Genomic DNA, 14,723 nt, shown 5'->3' on the forward strand with positions numbered 1-14,723 from the left:
TTTATTGCGATTAGACGGACAAGATTTAAATAATATATATAAATTAATAATTTAAATAAAAATAATTAATATACATTCTCACCACATGATTTGGGGTCTTTATCATACGTCTACAGACTTCATTCATTCCTGATAAATTTTATTATAATATTCAATGTACTGGCATGGTCCAAAAGGAAATAAACTCAACTTTCAGTGTAACCTCTACCCCCCAAAAAAGGCAAAGCTTACGAAAATAAGTAGAGTGGCTTAGAAAATTAAACATTCAGACAAAAAGTCTATATTTTGAACTAGATTGTAGCATCCGTTCACGGAACACTGGTATCTCTCGTACGTCACAAAAATCACAGAGATAACACGTCCGGGGATACCAGTTATCTCGACAAAAATTTACAAATAAAAATTTTCCGCTGCAACCAGACACTTCGGTGGGGAAAAAAGTCCAGAAATTTCCCTTTTTTCCCCAGCACTGTTGGTATTCAATAGAATCCCGTAGAAAAAAACACACACACAGTTTCATAAGTTACCTTGTATTTAACTCACGTCATGAAACTGCATTAAAAGTGCCATGACGTCAGCGAGAAGACGTTCACATATTCCAAATGTTCTAGGGTCAGATGTTAAGTAACTAAAAGGGCAAAGTGTAATGTTGATATGAAGACATCTGATATCATCAAACTCAATAGAACACAACTTAAACCAAGCTTATGATACAATATTTGTCATATTGAAATTTTACACACATTTGAGGCGTTATAAAATGTATGAGAGCACATGGACACGAATACGAAAAACTTCTGGACTAGTAAAAAGTAACAGCTGTGATACGACACTTGTTACTTTCATCTGTTGTTTTGTATGGATGTAAAAACTGGCGTCTTACCCTAAATAAAAATCTGAATTCTGAAGATTACTGTCTTCTGGATTTTAGCGCCATGTAGTCTCGTAGAAGTTTACCGACGTTTCGGAGATGCTTGTTGCCTCATCGTCCTGATGATGGAGGCGGCAGACTTCCAGACTACACGGCCCTACAACCAAGATGACAGTCATCTTGTAGATTAAGGATGTCTGTGAAAATTATGAGAAGAACATTTTGATAGTAAGATAAGAAACACATTTCCGAAACGTCCTGCAGTTATGTTATCAAATACACCTCAGGCAACACTCGATGTACGACACAGGCCTAAAAGGACGTGAACTTTGTTTACGTCTGACGTAATACCACGTGATAAGAATGTAACAGAATGTCTGCGTCTTTCTTTGTCAATGGAAACTTTACAGACGCTGGCCTCTATCCAACGTCTCAGATCCTAAGTGGGGACGAGTGGAGAACCAATAGCCGGTCCTATCTCTAGCTGAATAGGTTATAAATGTCTCGAGTTACTGCCACGACAGTTACTAATAGCCTGGAAGTCGCTGAGGGTAGAAAGAATTTCTCGTTTCAGCTGCGTGGTGTTGCAGTTTTATAATTTTGGGACAGTCTTAATCCGAGGCTTGCCAAAACTTAAATCTAAATCGATTTTTTGTGTTGCGATAACAGCGTCCTAGATCCAAAACAATCTCCTTCTGTCCCCGAACATCCAAAGCTTAATCTCGTAACCGAAGTGCGTCATGATGCAGACGACAATCGAGGTGTCTGAGGACGAGCTGGAGACCTCGCCCGCGTTGCAACGGCTGTGGTCCAGACGAATGACCATAACGGCGCCACTACCTGATGACACTGACCTTGGGGCGCTTGACGATGTGTTCCAACTGGCGCAGGTAGGTGCGAACGCAGTAGCCAACTTTAAGTTCTAGCCCTTACAGAGAAATTTTCTGTCCGAATTTAGAAATTCGAAAATCACTGTCTTTTTACCGTGATCAAGGCGCAACATAACGGGATTTTACTTCGTCGCCTTGAGTTCGGAGTGACGAAAGTGGCCTTAAAAACTTCAAGTATGGCGGAAGTAAGCGGACACATAAAACAGCCAATTAGTTACACGCTGTGATATTTAACGTGAAAGACATGCTTCTCGAACGCTCGGTTAATTTCTTGTATCTGTGCCCTTAGGAGCTCTAAGGAAGCAAAGTCTACGTGATAATGGCACAACCTCCCCCCCCCCCCCCCAGTCTACCCTCTTCTGACGTTTGTGTTAGCAGTGCAAAGGTCAGAGTTCTATTTAATCTAATGGCCTTTTAAATTCGAAACTCGTTTAAATGATATTTAATAATCCAGTCCGTACCGCGAAGAAAACACTACTCTTCACCATTACAAAGATCAACTGGTTAACGCTGTTTAAGTAAATAATCGCTGGTTACGATGAGAGAGAGAGAGAGAGAGAGAAAGAGGAAATTGGTGGGGGGAGAAGTGAGAGACACTTCGATATCTGGGGGGGGGGGAGAAAGAGCATCTTATAGCTAGAAGGTCCCCAGGCAATGCCCGCTCGTCCTTCTGTTAAGGATAAAGTAAGAGTGAAGGTGTTAGTGTGATGATTGGTATAAAAGACGGAATTTTGAAATTTTGTATCAGAGAAAGCTGAGACTATTAATTTTGAAGTTTAGTACATAATTTAGAGGTTCCTACCGAGGGGAGGGGGGTAAATTTTGACGGCGTTAAGGGGAGGTAAATTTTGATTAATTTACATCGGGAGGGCTGCATGAGAAGCTTGCAGTGGCAACTTGGAACTTGGGAACCATCTCAGCATTTGCTTGAAGACAGAGGAAAACCAAGGAAAACCTGTGTCGAGATGGCCGGTCGCAGGACCTTCCGGATGCGCGCTGACTACTAGCCAGCGGTCCGGCAGACAAAAGAGGAATTTGTGCCATGGGCTCTATTGATAAAGTCAGGTACATGTGGTGAGAATCATAGTTCGTCTGATTAATATTTAATAATTCAGTCCGTACCGCGAAGAAAACACAACTATTCACCATTACAAAGATCAACTGGTTAACGCTGTTTAAGAAATAATCGCTGTTTACACTGAGAACCATATTTCGTCTGATTAATATTTAAGAATTCAGTACGTACCGCGAAGAAAACACAACTATTCACCATTACAAAGATCAACTGGTTAACGCTGTTTAAGAAATAATCGCTGTTTACACTGAGAACCATATTTCGTCTGATTAATATTTAAGAATTCAGTACGTACCGCGAAGAAAACACAACTATTCACCATTACAAAGATCAACTGGTTAACGCTGTTTAAGAAATAATCGCTGTTTACACTGAGAACCATATTTCGTCTGATTAATGTTTAAGAATTCAGTACGTACCGCGAAGAAAACACAACTATTCACCATTACAAAGATCAACTGGTTAACGCTGTATAAGAAATAATCGCTGTTTATTCTGTGAATCATAGTTCGTCTGAATTATATTTAATAATTCAGTCCGTACCGCGAAGAAAACACTACACTTCACCGTTACTAAGATCAGCTGGTTAACGCTGTTTAAGGAAATAATCGCTACCCATGCAATTTGTCTAATGATCCACAAGTTTCCTGGTTCAAATGGTTAAGCCCTACGGCATTCTTGTACTATTTGCATCCGTGACACCCGTTCCGGACGAAATTTCCATATTTCTTTGCATATTTCTACCCTTTCGTAAACTTCTCTTTGCTTTATTCAGTTGTCTTAATGCTTCTTCCTCAAAACACTAGTTTAAGATGCGTCCCAGAATTTTTTTTTTAGTAAATAACATTGCGTTTGATGGGTCACATCTGAATTATCCACGAATCAATGACCCAAACAACAAACTTGCGCAGATGAATGCGAACCCCTAGTTGAAAAACACAGCTCCGAATTCTGTCAGAGAACCAAGAAACTCGCCTTGCCAAAGGCCACAGTTTTCGGTAAACACCTTTCTGACGGTACGTCGAACTTTCTGTTACGTTAACCAAATTAACATTTAACTTTTATTCCGGTTCTTAAACACTGTTGGAACGTCAGCCAGCCACTTAAACTGTGTAATCTACGTGAAGTGTCTCTTAACTGTGTTTACTTTAAGATAATAGACCTGACACATCTTCCGCGTGTGTAGTTGAGGACGGGCGACACGTGGTGGTCCTCCAGGTTGTGGGTTGGGCGTCGGGTTGATAAATATTCGGAAGAATCATTCAAAAATTTTGTGTGGGCGGAGGTTAAACGTGGATGCAACCGTCTTTGGGATCGAGTCCAGTGCCAGGCTTCCGTATTAACATTATTTAACTTTAGATTCTCTTCCATTCGACCAAGAACACGAACAAACGAAGTCAAAAATTAAAACTAGAACGTAAAGTAAGTTTTACAAGAAGATTGCTGAACAGACGGCAGGCAATGAGGATTAATGAAGTGACAAAAGACTGGAGAAAACTACATAAAGAGAAGCTCCATATTTATATCCTTCGCCTGATGTTAAGGATGCTTATCTCATGGAGGATAAGATAAGTGGGGCATGTATCACAAAGGAGAGATAAATACGTCCAAAGTTCGGGAGAAAAAAAAACTGAAAATGACTATTGGAGGTCGGTGAGAGGGTATAGAGTGGATTCATGTGGCTCTGGATATAGTGCTCTTTCGGGCTGTTGTCTAAGCCAGTGGTTCTCAACCTTTTTGGTTCACGTACCCCCAGATATAATTTCTCTTCAACTTTGTACCCCCAAAGTTGTTGGTGTATAATTCAAATTATACATAGTATATAATCTACATCTAAAATAAATTAAATAAATTACATTACTGATTATTCAGTATTTATCATATTTTTTAAATTTCACGTCCCCCTTAAGATGTCTTCGCGTACCCCCGGGGGTAAGCGTACCCCAGGTTGAATACCACTGGTCTAAGCGGTAATGAACCGTGAGGTTCCATATAAGGCGGCAAAACTTGTGTCTATCTGAGCGATTATTATATTTTTAAGAAAGCTTTTTTTGTTTTAGTTGGTGTCTCAGTCCTTCCAACCTAGTACCGGATTTTTCCTCGTGACCTTTTATTAAGCCTTCTTCACACTCCACCGCAAGCGAAGAACGTGTATGTTTGTCGCGTTTCTCGCGGTAACATTAGCGCAAGAATAACCCAAGACGCAACAACGACCTCGGATCACGTTACGTAATGCGCCACGTGTGTGAAAAACACCTCTTGAATGTCATTGTACTCCAAAGAGTGCAACATTCCACATCCCTTCCCATTCATTATTCAGAATCAACCCACTGTACCAAGCGACATACGGTCTCAGCAGTTGATACAACGAGCAGCAAACACTCCCCTTCCTCGGACCCAGACTACGGGTCAAAATTTAGACGCGCGATGTGTTACGTCACTTCAACTCACCTTTTCGAAGCGTACGTTAGGTCACAGCGACACGTAGCGTACTTGTAATATTACGTTTCAAAATCTAAAAATAAATAGATGCAAAGCAGAAACTGGGCAGACGTCAAAGACAGTAAGTAACTACGATTTTGTGTCTGATTGTGCGCGTATTACTCATCGTTTGTGTATTTCTGTCATTCTGATGGAGGCGAGTAGTAATTTCCATTTAATTCGTGTTAAAATGTTAGAGCCCCTGAGGATTAGCTGACACATCATACGTGAGTTTATGCTGTATTTATTTTAACCCCTTGAAAGTGAAGCTCATGTACATTACATTTAAACAATTAATTCCCTACCGCAAAGAAATCAAAGGACAGATTTTTTCATTGTTAAAGGAAATAATTGTTATTTATTCAGATAATCATAAGAAACACAAAAATACACTCTCTAGGCAAAATACAGAGATACCTTTTGTTAAAGCTGGTGTTACGTATATTTACACCTGGGTTTTAAATGTTCAATATTCATTACTCTTGGTTTACGCAACGCTGAACCTTATTTTATTCACAGTTAAATGTTTAAAATGACAAAATTTTGGTCATATATATATATATATATATATATATATATATATATATGTACCAAAGTAGGAAAAAGATTAATATGCGACAAAGTTTTAGACACATTGTTTGTTGTGCCTCGTGATACAGTTAAATTAAATAATTCGAATTACATTTTAAAGCCAAACTTGTTTATTGTTTGAAGCTTAAATTCAACAGAAAAACTCACAAGTAAGTTGCTTAATAAAATATCTGAGATTCTGCAATTCATTTAGGCTACATCTGACTTATATTTTATCCATCCGGAACTAATTTGGTATTAAGTTTTTTTTTTAGCGAAGGGGGGGGGTGCTCTTTTATCATAAATAATACCATAAAATTTACCAGATATTTAAAAAACATTACCAAATTCCCGCAAGATTTATCTCTGTGCTACTGACACTAAAATATGGATTCAATTTGTTCCAGAATGTGGATGACATTCCAACCAAGCGTGGACAATGTCCTTCTAACTTACAAGTCCAGCACGACTTCTGGGACAGCGAACACAGCGACAATGAATGTCAGGTAAGTAAGGCGACGCGAATCTAAGTGAAAACTTAAACATTTTCTATATAATCTTGGGACAGCTCAATATTTCAGTGAATTTTCAAATATAATAAAATTTGTGGAACACGTAGAAAGCATTAACATAAAAAATGCGTACAAAATTTTATTTCTAAAACACTCGTCAGACTTTCTTGTAAAATGCGCACCTACATTGAAATCTGTCATCGCTCAAGTGAAATGTACTTGCAGTATGCATCTAACCAAGTTCTCTTCACTGATTGGATAAACGACACCGGAAATTAAAGAAATCCCATCAAACACTAATATGATGCACTAGATAATTGAAACTATGACCTCCAATAGACGAAACGTGAGGGCTCGGCTGTAATCAATCAACGCAGTTCTTTGTAAACTGTGGCTTCTTTAAGCTCTGTTTTCTTCTCATAAATGTGACGCACTGCAATACATCACTTACTGTACCCCCATTAAGATCATCAAATCATCGGATTGAAACACGTCAGACGGTTTGGAAACAAATGAAAACTAGGTCATGATACCACAATCGTAATAAATATACCCGTAAAGAAGAAATAGAACTTAAAAGTGTTATTCAACTTTATTCTCAGATTTTATTTATGAACTCCGCTCTACAGGGTGGGTGGAAAGTAAGTAGGCATTAAATAATCGCTATACATTGGAAATATAGAGGTTATAACCATTTCTCAATGCCTACTTACTTCCCACCCACCCTGTATATATTAAAGGGGTATTTCACTACTCAACAAACACGCAGAGTCAACCACAGAGAGACCAAGTTTCACACCCATACAAAATAAATGCAAATTTTCAATATAAATCCATATCTGGTGCCACGAACAAACACGAAGATATCGTTTCAATCTTATCTTAAATTCACTGCTGTTCATTACGATGAAGAGAAACTTTTAATTTGTAGGAAGACGCAGAGAAGGCCCGAGCTCCGGTGTACCTCGACGCTGCAAAGCTGGGAGACTTTCCTGCTCGCTACGTGATATCCGCCCTCAAGTCTTACGAGTTCCCAGCAATAGGAGTGTACGTGGACCCAAGAATTGTACCGGGGTTTAGATACAAAGTCAGACCCATTCAGGATCAGGTAAAATATATAAAAGAATTTATCAACGATCAATGCCAAAAAAGTTTGCGACTATAATGACGTATTGATATCAGCGTTTCACGTGTTACATGAATACTATTCCTGAAATTATGTTGAATTTAATTGTAAACATTTACTATCTTTTCAAAAAAAAAATTATTTTAATCTAGAACTACACTTCAAATGTTCTAAACCAGTGGTATTCAACCTGGGGTACGCGTACCCCCGGGGGTACGTGAAATTTAAAAAAAAAATTATGATAAACATTGAATAATCAGTAATATAATTTATTTTAGATGTAGATTATATACTATGTATAATTTGAATTATACACCAACAACTTTGGGGGTACAAAGTTGAAGAGAAATTATATCTGGGGGGTAACGCGAACCAAAAACGTTTGAATGCCACTGTTCTGAACACGTGTACACTGCATTTTATAATGTTAAGTGCAGCAGGGAACGATTAATCTTAGTGCATTCTACTGATATTAAGGTTGTTCATTACAAAATAAACGAGTTTCGTATGTGGGTCACTCAGACCAGAAACTAGAGCGCACGGATATTTCAAATGGAATCTGTTGTCACTGTTTCAGAACAATTCTCAAGCAGTACCAAAGCACTTGTTCAACGGATGTGCTCTTCAGCTGCAGAATATAGGACGAGGGTACTCGCGAAGACTCACTTTCCAAGCTGACGCAAATAAACTTAACGACAACGATAATTATTTCTGGTCTGACTCTAGACCTGAAGGTTTTGCGTTTGAATTGCAAGTGGTGTCACCTGGCGACAAATTTACGTTACACGATGCTAATCACGTTGCTGCCGGCACACTCGAAGTTCTACAAAATGACGTGAGTTGAAGCAGAATGTGTTCTTTTGTACATCTTTTCATTATTCTGTACCAACTCCAGAGGTTATACAGCATTGAATTATTATTATTCATGGCTTTACAACGCTGTCACTAGTAACACTTAATGATTGCAAAGGATGACGTAATTTTTGTTACTATACCAGTATTTGCCTGGAGGACCACAGAAAACCAAGAGTAATATCACTCAAGATAGCTGATTTCTGAGCCAAGATTTGAACCCAGGACCTCCTGAATTCAAAGCAGGAGTGCCAACTACTCACATATTAAATATACTCTGACTTAATGTTTGTAATTAGATTTTAAAACAATAACTGCGGGATTTTAACCTCAAAACTGAAACACGAAAATTACCACACCACAAGAATCAAACCCAGAACTGTTTTTATTTATCATTAAATTGAGATTGGAGAACAAAGAAATGTGGCACAACAGTTTTTCTATTGTTTTTAGCCGTTACATGATAATAAAGCTTGCGAAAGTACCAAATAAATCTCATTATGCATTAAACGATGTATATAGTTGCCTAACAATAAAACAGCAGTGAAAACCAAACATCAAGCATTAAAATATATACGATTTCCTAGGAAAAAGATCAGGCAAACATGATGAAAGTAAACGGGAGGTAGAAAAGAATTCATATTATAGAATATAGTTTTCAAAAGTTGAAACTGATAAAGACTATTTTTTCCTCCTATAGACTCCTCAAGAAGAAGTGAGCCAATTGGTGCTCAACGACGGTTCTATCGAGAAGACAGTGCGGATTCGTGCACTGTGCAAAGTTGAATGGTTTGAAAATGGGCAGTCTGCAATTGTTATGCCAGTAAGTATTTCATTTCTGCCAGAAAAAAAATGGACAAAAAATTACACTACATTACAATTCACACTTTCAACATTTATACACCGGTGAAATAATGTTACAGATTCGTGGTCTCGCCGTGGCAGTTAAACCCAAAGACGGGCGACGTAATGCCAGTGTGACCCGCGTAGTGAACGTAACGATGGGAAGTCACCACAGGAGAGGTTTTACGCTAATTCCGGGGGTTAATGACAAATGGCGTCGCACTACTGTACTAGGAGAATCTATCAGAGACATACCCACACGCTACACCATTACTGGTCTAGAAGCCCATGAGCTACCAGTTATTGGTGAGTTGATATATCGATAATTCCCATCCAGTGGTAAATTATTGTGTATGAGAAAGCTGGTCTCAGCAGAAGAACATGCCACACAGTGCATCTTCCGTCATAATTCAAATGTATTTCTTTCAAGCAACTAATGATCACCCTGTATTTCAGGAACGTATGTTGATCTGCGCATCATGCCTGGCTTCCACTACAGGGTGCGACCCGCTGGCAGCAAAAGGCTGCTGTTTGAAGGCCAATCACTGAGGCTAATCAGCATTGGACCAGGTTACGGGAAAAGAATTGCCTTCGCACCAGACGCGAAGAATCTCAATGCATCCAATAATTTCTTTTGGAGTGATTCTCATCCTGATGGACTTGGGTTTGAACCAAGAGCAGTGCATGCAGGGATGAAATTTGAAGTAAGAGCAGCTGGACAGAGGCTCGGAGAAGGGTCCGTGTTCAGGGCAGATGCAGTTCAGCAGGAGGAGAAACAGGAATTGGTACATTAATTTCTATTACTTGTAATGTATGCAATTATCTCCACGTGCCCACAAATTTTTTCCTGATTTAGTAGTCAATTTCCAGGCTAAGATCAGAACCCATAGCTCATGAATATGACCCAAAAAGTGGCATTCGGTTATGTGGTAGAGTCTTTTTTGAGGAGCTGGTAGTTACTCAGCTAGTCATTTCACTTCCATATGTTCCCAGAATATTTCTGTAAGGTTACGTCTAACATCGTCCTCCTCACGCCTAGATTTGAGTGCACTTTCTAGAGGTCTCTGAAGCAGAAGTGTGCAGCTAAATGTGTTTCCCCATGAATGCTACATATCTTGTCCACCTCGTTAATGATTAATGACCATAATGATAAAGAATTAAAGAGTTCACAGACTGTGAAGTGCTTCATTATGCTATTTCCTTCACTAACTTGCAATCTCTCTCTGGTTTCCGACAGGTGAAAGACTCAGGTGGTACCACAGTCATCAAGTACATCCACATTGATGTGACTTGTCACATGACACTGGATACCACAAATAAAATGAGGAAGCCCGAACCGCAAGTGATGCGTGTGTCGGGGACGGCGGTTGTATCTCGAGGGCCCACGCGAGCGACAGCGCAACTGGTCAGAATCGAGAACATCGGTCTCTCCTCACAACTTAACATGCTATTTGTGACACAACAAGCAAAACTGGTATTCTATCCGCTGTGAAGGGATACAGGTTAGAGGTTCGTGTTCCGCGACATCCCCAATAGACGACGCAAGAGTGGGCGGTAGTTCCAGGGATGAAGGAAAGAAAAAATGACAAGAGCTGTAAATTGTATAAGATTTGCTTCATCTCAGTGTTACACAATATCATGTAACAAGACAACGCAGTCAAATCCGTGGTACAAAATATTTTTCTTCGTCGATACAAATACAAAGTCCTCAACATTTGCGTGCGTCTTCAAAAACGACACAAAATGTGAGGTAGTTAAGATCTGAGATTCTCGCAGCGGTAATTACAAAGACGGCCATCTTCTGGGTTGTATCACGCGTACTCTGGTAGAAGTATACCGCCATTTTAGAGGTAAATGCTGCCTCCATTGCTCTGATGATGGAGCACCTCTGAAACGTCGGTAAACTTCTGCCAGACTGCACGGTGCAACGACCCAGAAGACGAGCCATCTTCAGACTCGCTGTCGTAGAAACCTCAAATCCTCCTAAGTAATATTTTACAAGCAGACACGTTTCCATAAGTAGTAGTAACATTACTATAAAGTAAAAGTAAAGCTGTCCCAATATACACCATGTAGGCGCTTGGGGGGAGAGGCAGTGTAGCTCCTACTCATGCTTGACCTCAGCATCACGCCCAAGCCGGGCTTTATCCCGGGAAAAGGACCCTGGTACCCATCGGATAGGAGGCTGGGTGGACCCCAGAACCAGTCTGGATGCAGAAGCTAGAGGAAAAATCCCGTCGGGGATCGAACCCCGGTAAAAATGTCAATTTTTCTGCTGAAGCTCATGTTTACCAGAGTGGAGGGAAGAATGGTGACTGTTCGCTCATAACTCTCAAACTTTGTGGGGGCGAAGAATAGCTCCGTATTATTTAGTATGTTCACACACGATTATCGTCACAATTGTCAAGTTCCGTAAGTTTGCTTACAAAGACATTATTTGTTAATACTTTACACAGAAAATAAAGACATTAGACTGGATATAAAACGTGTCACTTCTTATTTAAATAATTTCACATGAATCGTCCTCGCTCGTAACTTCCTCTACTTCCGATCGTTGGTGGTTCATAGCTTCGTAAATGACTAAGCCTTCGTGCTGGAGTTGGATTCTTGCATTTATCAACATTTCTCATTTATGCTGTTACTGCATGAATCTTCAGCTTGACGAGAATTAGTAGGGTAATCGACGCTGTAACGGACAGCTCTTCGTCCATTCTGAAGATGAAACGTAACGTAAAACAGATTAATTGAATGAAAAACCAATTTCTTTTAACTACCTTACTAGAACACAGCTCATTTCAATAGCATCATGCCTGTTGATGTACAGGAAAGAAAACAGCCCCTCTAATTGGCGAGACTGAAGGAAGAAAGCGAATCGCATTTTGTTATCCATGACGGAAAACAGACGGCTCTCACTGCGTTCCATGCTTGCTTGTAGTCTTGTGACAAATTTTTCAGCTGCTTGTAAGGCATCTGAATTAAACACTGTTTGATCTCCGTCACGTCGCTTGTAACATCACGTAACTTCAAAAGAGAGGGCAGGTGGAAGGTAGGATCGGGCATCGATGACGCCACATTCACGAACTGCTGAAGAAGTTCTCTCTTGCAAACGAGAAGTCGGCCTGCAGACGTGAGGGCAACTTTCTTTGTTACGCCTTGCTTCTTTCCTTCTACAGCCACTTCTACGGCCCTGCACAGAAAAATGATAATAAAACACAATATTTAACCCGTTCAGCGTCAGACACCAAATACAGTATACATGCAAAATAAAAATAAAATTCACACAATGCTTCTTAAATTTTCCAAGTACTAAACTGAAATTGCTATGTCGTCACCCGTACCCTTCCATCTGCTCCCTCACTGTGTCCTCACCTCAATCCTCCCCCTCATCCACTGGTATAGCCAACTTTCGACCTCATCTGGCCCGCTGCTATTCTACCAACCACTGTTCCATGTATAGTTTACTCATCGCCCTGATGACGGAGGCGATACAGACCTCAGAAATGTCGACTAAAAGGCGCAATATCTTACACGGCTGCAATTTTCACACTCATTGCCAAGGGAACCTGAAATTCCACTTCCTTTACCATGTAATTTTTGGAAGTACATCATTTTTCACTGTTGCTGACATATTTCTGTACTCCCCTCTATGTTTTGAGAGGGTAGGGGAGATATTCTGATCATAATATGAACTCGGTCAACGAAGAGCCCCATATAAATTTCCATCGTCATAACCCATTAAGATACTATGACAACACGTGGATCTCACCAGACTTGTGTGACAGTGGTTAGATGGTTTTGAACCGTTCCTGGTTAAAAACTGAACTAGTATAACAGATGGAAGGAAGTCATGGGATAATCTTTGTTCTTTCTCTCAATTACTTTGTTCTATTGCCCGATTTTTCTCTTTCTCGATACTGAAATTTAATTCCACGTCTAAACACTTACCTTTCCGGCACCTTACACCATACAATACTGGACGGACACGGCTGTTTCTTCCCACCAGGTGTTTGGGCATGTTTAAAGGGCAAAGCCGACCGTAAAATCAACGGATTAACAACTGCATATTCTGACGGTAATGAAATACTGTCACCGATTGCGGAAGCTTGAACTATCTCATCGTACGATGAATTATTTTCTCCGTTGTTTCCACACATCAGACGTCCAATTACAGCTCTCTTCAGAGATGCCTTTGAAAACGGACATCCCCCACCGATAACCAATGACTTAAAGTAAATGGGTTCGTTTACGAGAAGAGACAATAAAGCTCCTTGCAGACCAACCACATTCCATCTCGCAAGCTTATCACTGCATGAGAGAGACTGCGTTGGGTCACCACGACCAGGCTTCGTCCTCAAAGCTCCGACAACATGGTAGTCTGTTCCTGGCACGTGCGGATCTTGAAGTGATTCAAGTGGAAGACACTTTGCCCCCGTTCTATAGATGTCACTAATAACAACTTCCTCCGTGTTGGTTTTTACTAGCTCTTCTCGATAGTTTACTCTTGCCCTCTGATTGCTACCACCACATATATTAGCTCTTCCAGAACTCAATTTACTTTTAAAACTATCTTCTTCACTGTGATATTTCCTTTTATTACTAGCTACTCCTGCGTTGCTGTTACGTTTCTTTCCTTCCGCCCTCTGTAACATCATTTCACACTGCAAATTTGCACAACTGAAATCGCAACACAAGTTTCGTGTTGGAACCACGACAGAATTTTCATTTAAATTTCCCTCGGCCTGTTTACTATCAAATAGTGATTCTTCGGTGCTGCGTTTCAAGCAACGACCCACTTCATCCTTATACAAAGAAACTTTTGGAATAATTGACGCATCCCCACAAGGTGTGTGACTTGCGAAAAAATGGAATGTAACGTTATCTTTAATAAAACATTTGCCACCAGAAAAACATTTGAAAACTTCTGACGAACCTGTTCGGTAAGTCTCAAGTATCTGATCGTACAGGTATCGAAGAAGACCCCTCCGAGCCATTACTTCCGCATGGCCATCGTTCAGAATATCCCCCGATGGACTCATTTTGGACTTCCCAATACATTTAGAACCTGTGCCTAATGCAACTACATCCATCGACACATAACTCGAACAACTGACGTCTTTCTGCCATCCCTCTACCTTTACGATACCAGCCAGATGCGTCCACTCTCTTTCTTCATTAGGTTTGCCTGTTTTGGGGAGGCTTATATATTTGGAATAACATGCTTCAGCTATCTCATTAGCAAAGTTATCTGCCTTCTTCATTTCTATACTGCACCACACACTTTCCATTTCTTTACTCTTTAGTGTGGATTTCATTTACGTGAATAAAATGTGAATAGGCAGCTTTATTTCATTAAACTCTCTGTCGACCATTGTCTGCGCCCTGCACGGAACACCACGTGACGAGGTAAGACAGAAAGTTGAAATTTACAAAAATTATGACTCATCCTTCAGTTTATCATAAAGGAAGGGACGTCTAATCCGTGCAAACACTTTCCATTGCGATA

The 14,723-nt window shown here is 40.1% G+C and overlaps 2 protein-coding genes across 2 annotated transcripts; one reads left to right on the top strand and one right to left on the bottom strand.

Annotated features, from left to right (window-relative positions):
* Positions 1-1,331: 1,331 nt before the first annotated feature.
* LOC110836252 (uncharacterized) lies at positions 1,332-11,705 on the top strand. The gene is made up of 8 exons (XM_087342444.1): positions 1,332-1,761; positions 6,295-6,393; positions 7,331-7,507; positions 8,103-8,360; positions 9,078-9,200; positions 9,301-9,526; positions 9,677-10,005; positions 10,458-11,705. Exons 1-8 carry the CDS (start codon positions 1,612-1,614, stop codon positions 10,710-10,712), a joined length of 1,617 nt encoding a protein of 538 aa, XP_087198570.1. The 5' UTR covers positions 1,332-1,611; the 3' UTR covers positions 10,713-11,705.
* Adat1 (Adenosine deaminase, tRNA-specific 1) lies at positions 10,816-14,532 on the bottom strand. Its single transcript, XM_022077159.2, has 2 exons — positions 13,166-14,532; positions 10,816-12,407 (listed from the first exon to the last, which is right to left on the bottom strand). Exons 1-2 carry the CDS (start codon positions 14,530-14,532, stop codon positions 12,062-12,064), a joined length of 1,713 nt encoding a protein of 570 aa, XP_021932851.2. The 3' UTR covers positions 10,816-12,061.
* Between the last annotated feature and the right edge of the window lie 191 nt (positions 14,533-14,723).

This window comes from Zootermopsis nevadensis, unplaced genomic scaffold (assembly GCF_977971745.1).
Source record: "Zootermopsis nevadensis isolate Lab colony 2312 unplaced genomic scaffold, Znev_1.0 Znev_ptg000003l, whole genome shotgun sequence".
In the NCBI taxonomy this organism is placed as follows: Eukaryota; Metazoa; Arthropoda; class Insecta; order Blattodea; family Termopsidae; genus Zootermopsis; species Zootermopsis nevadensis.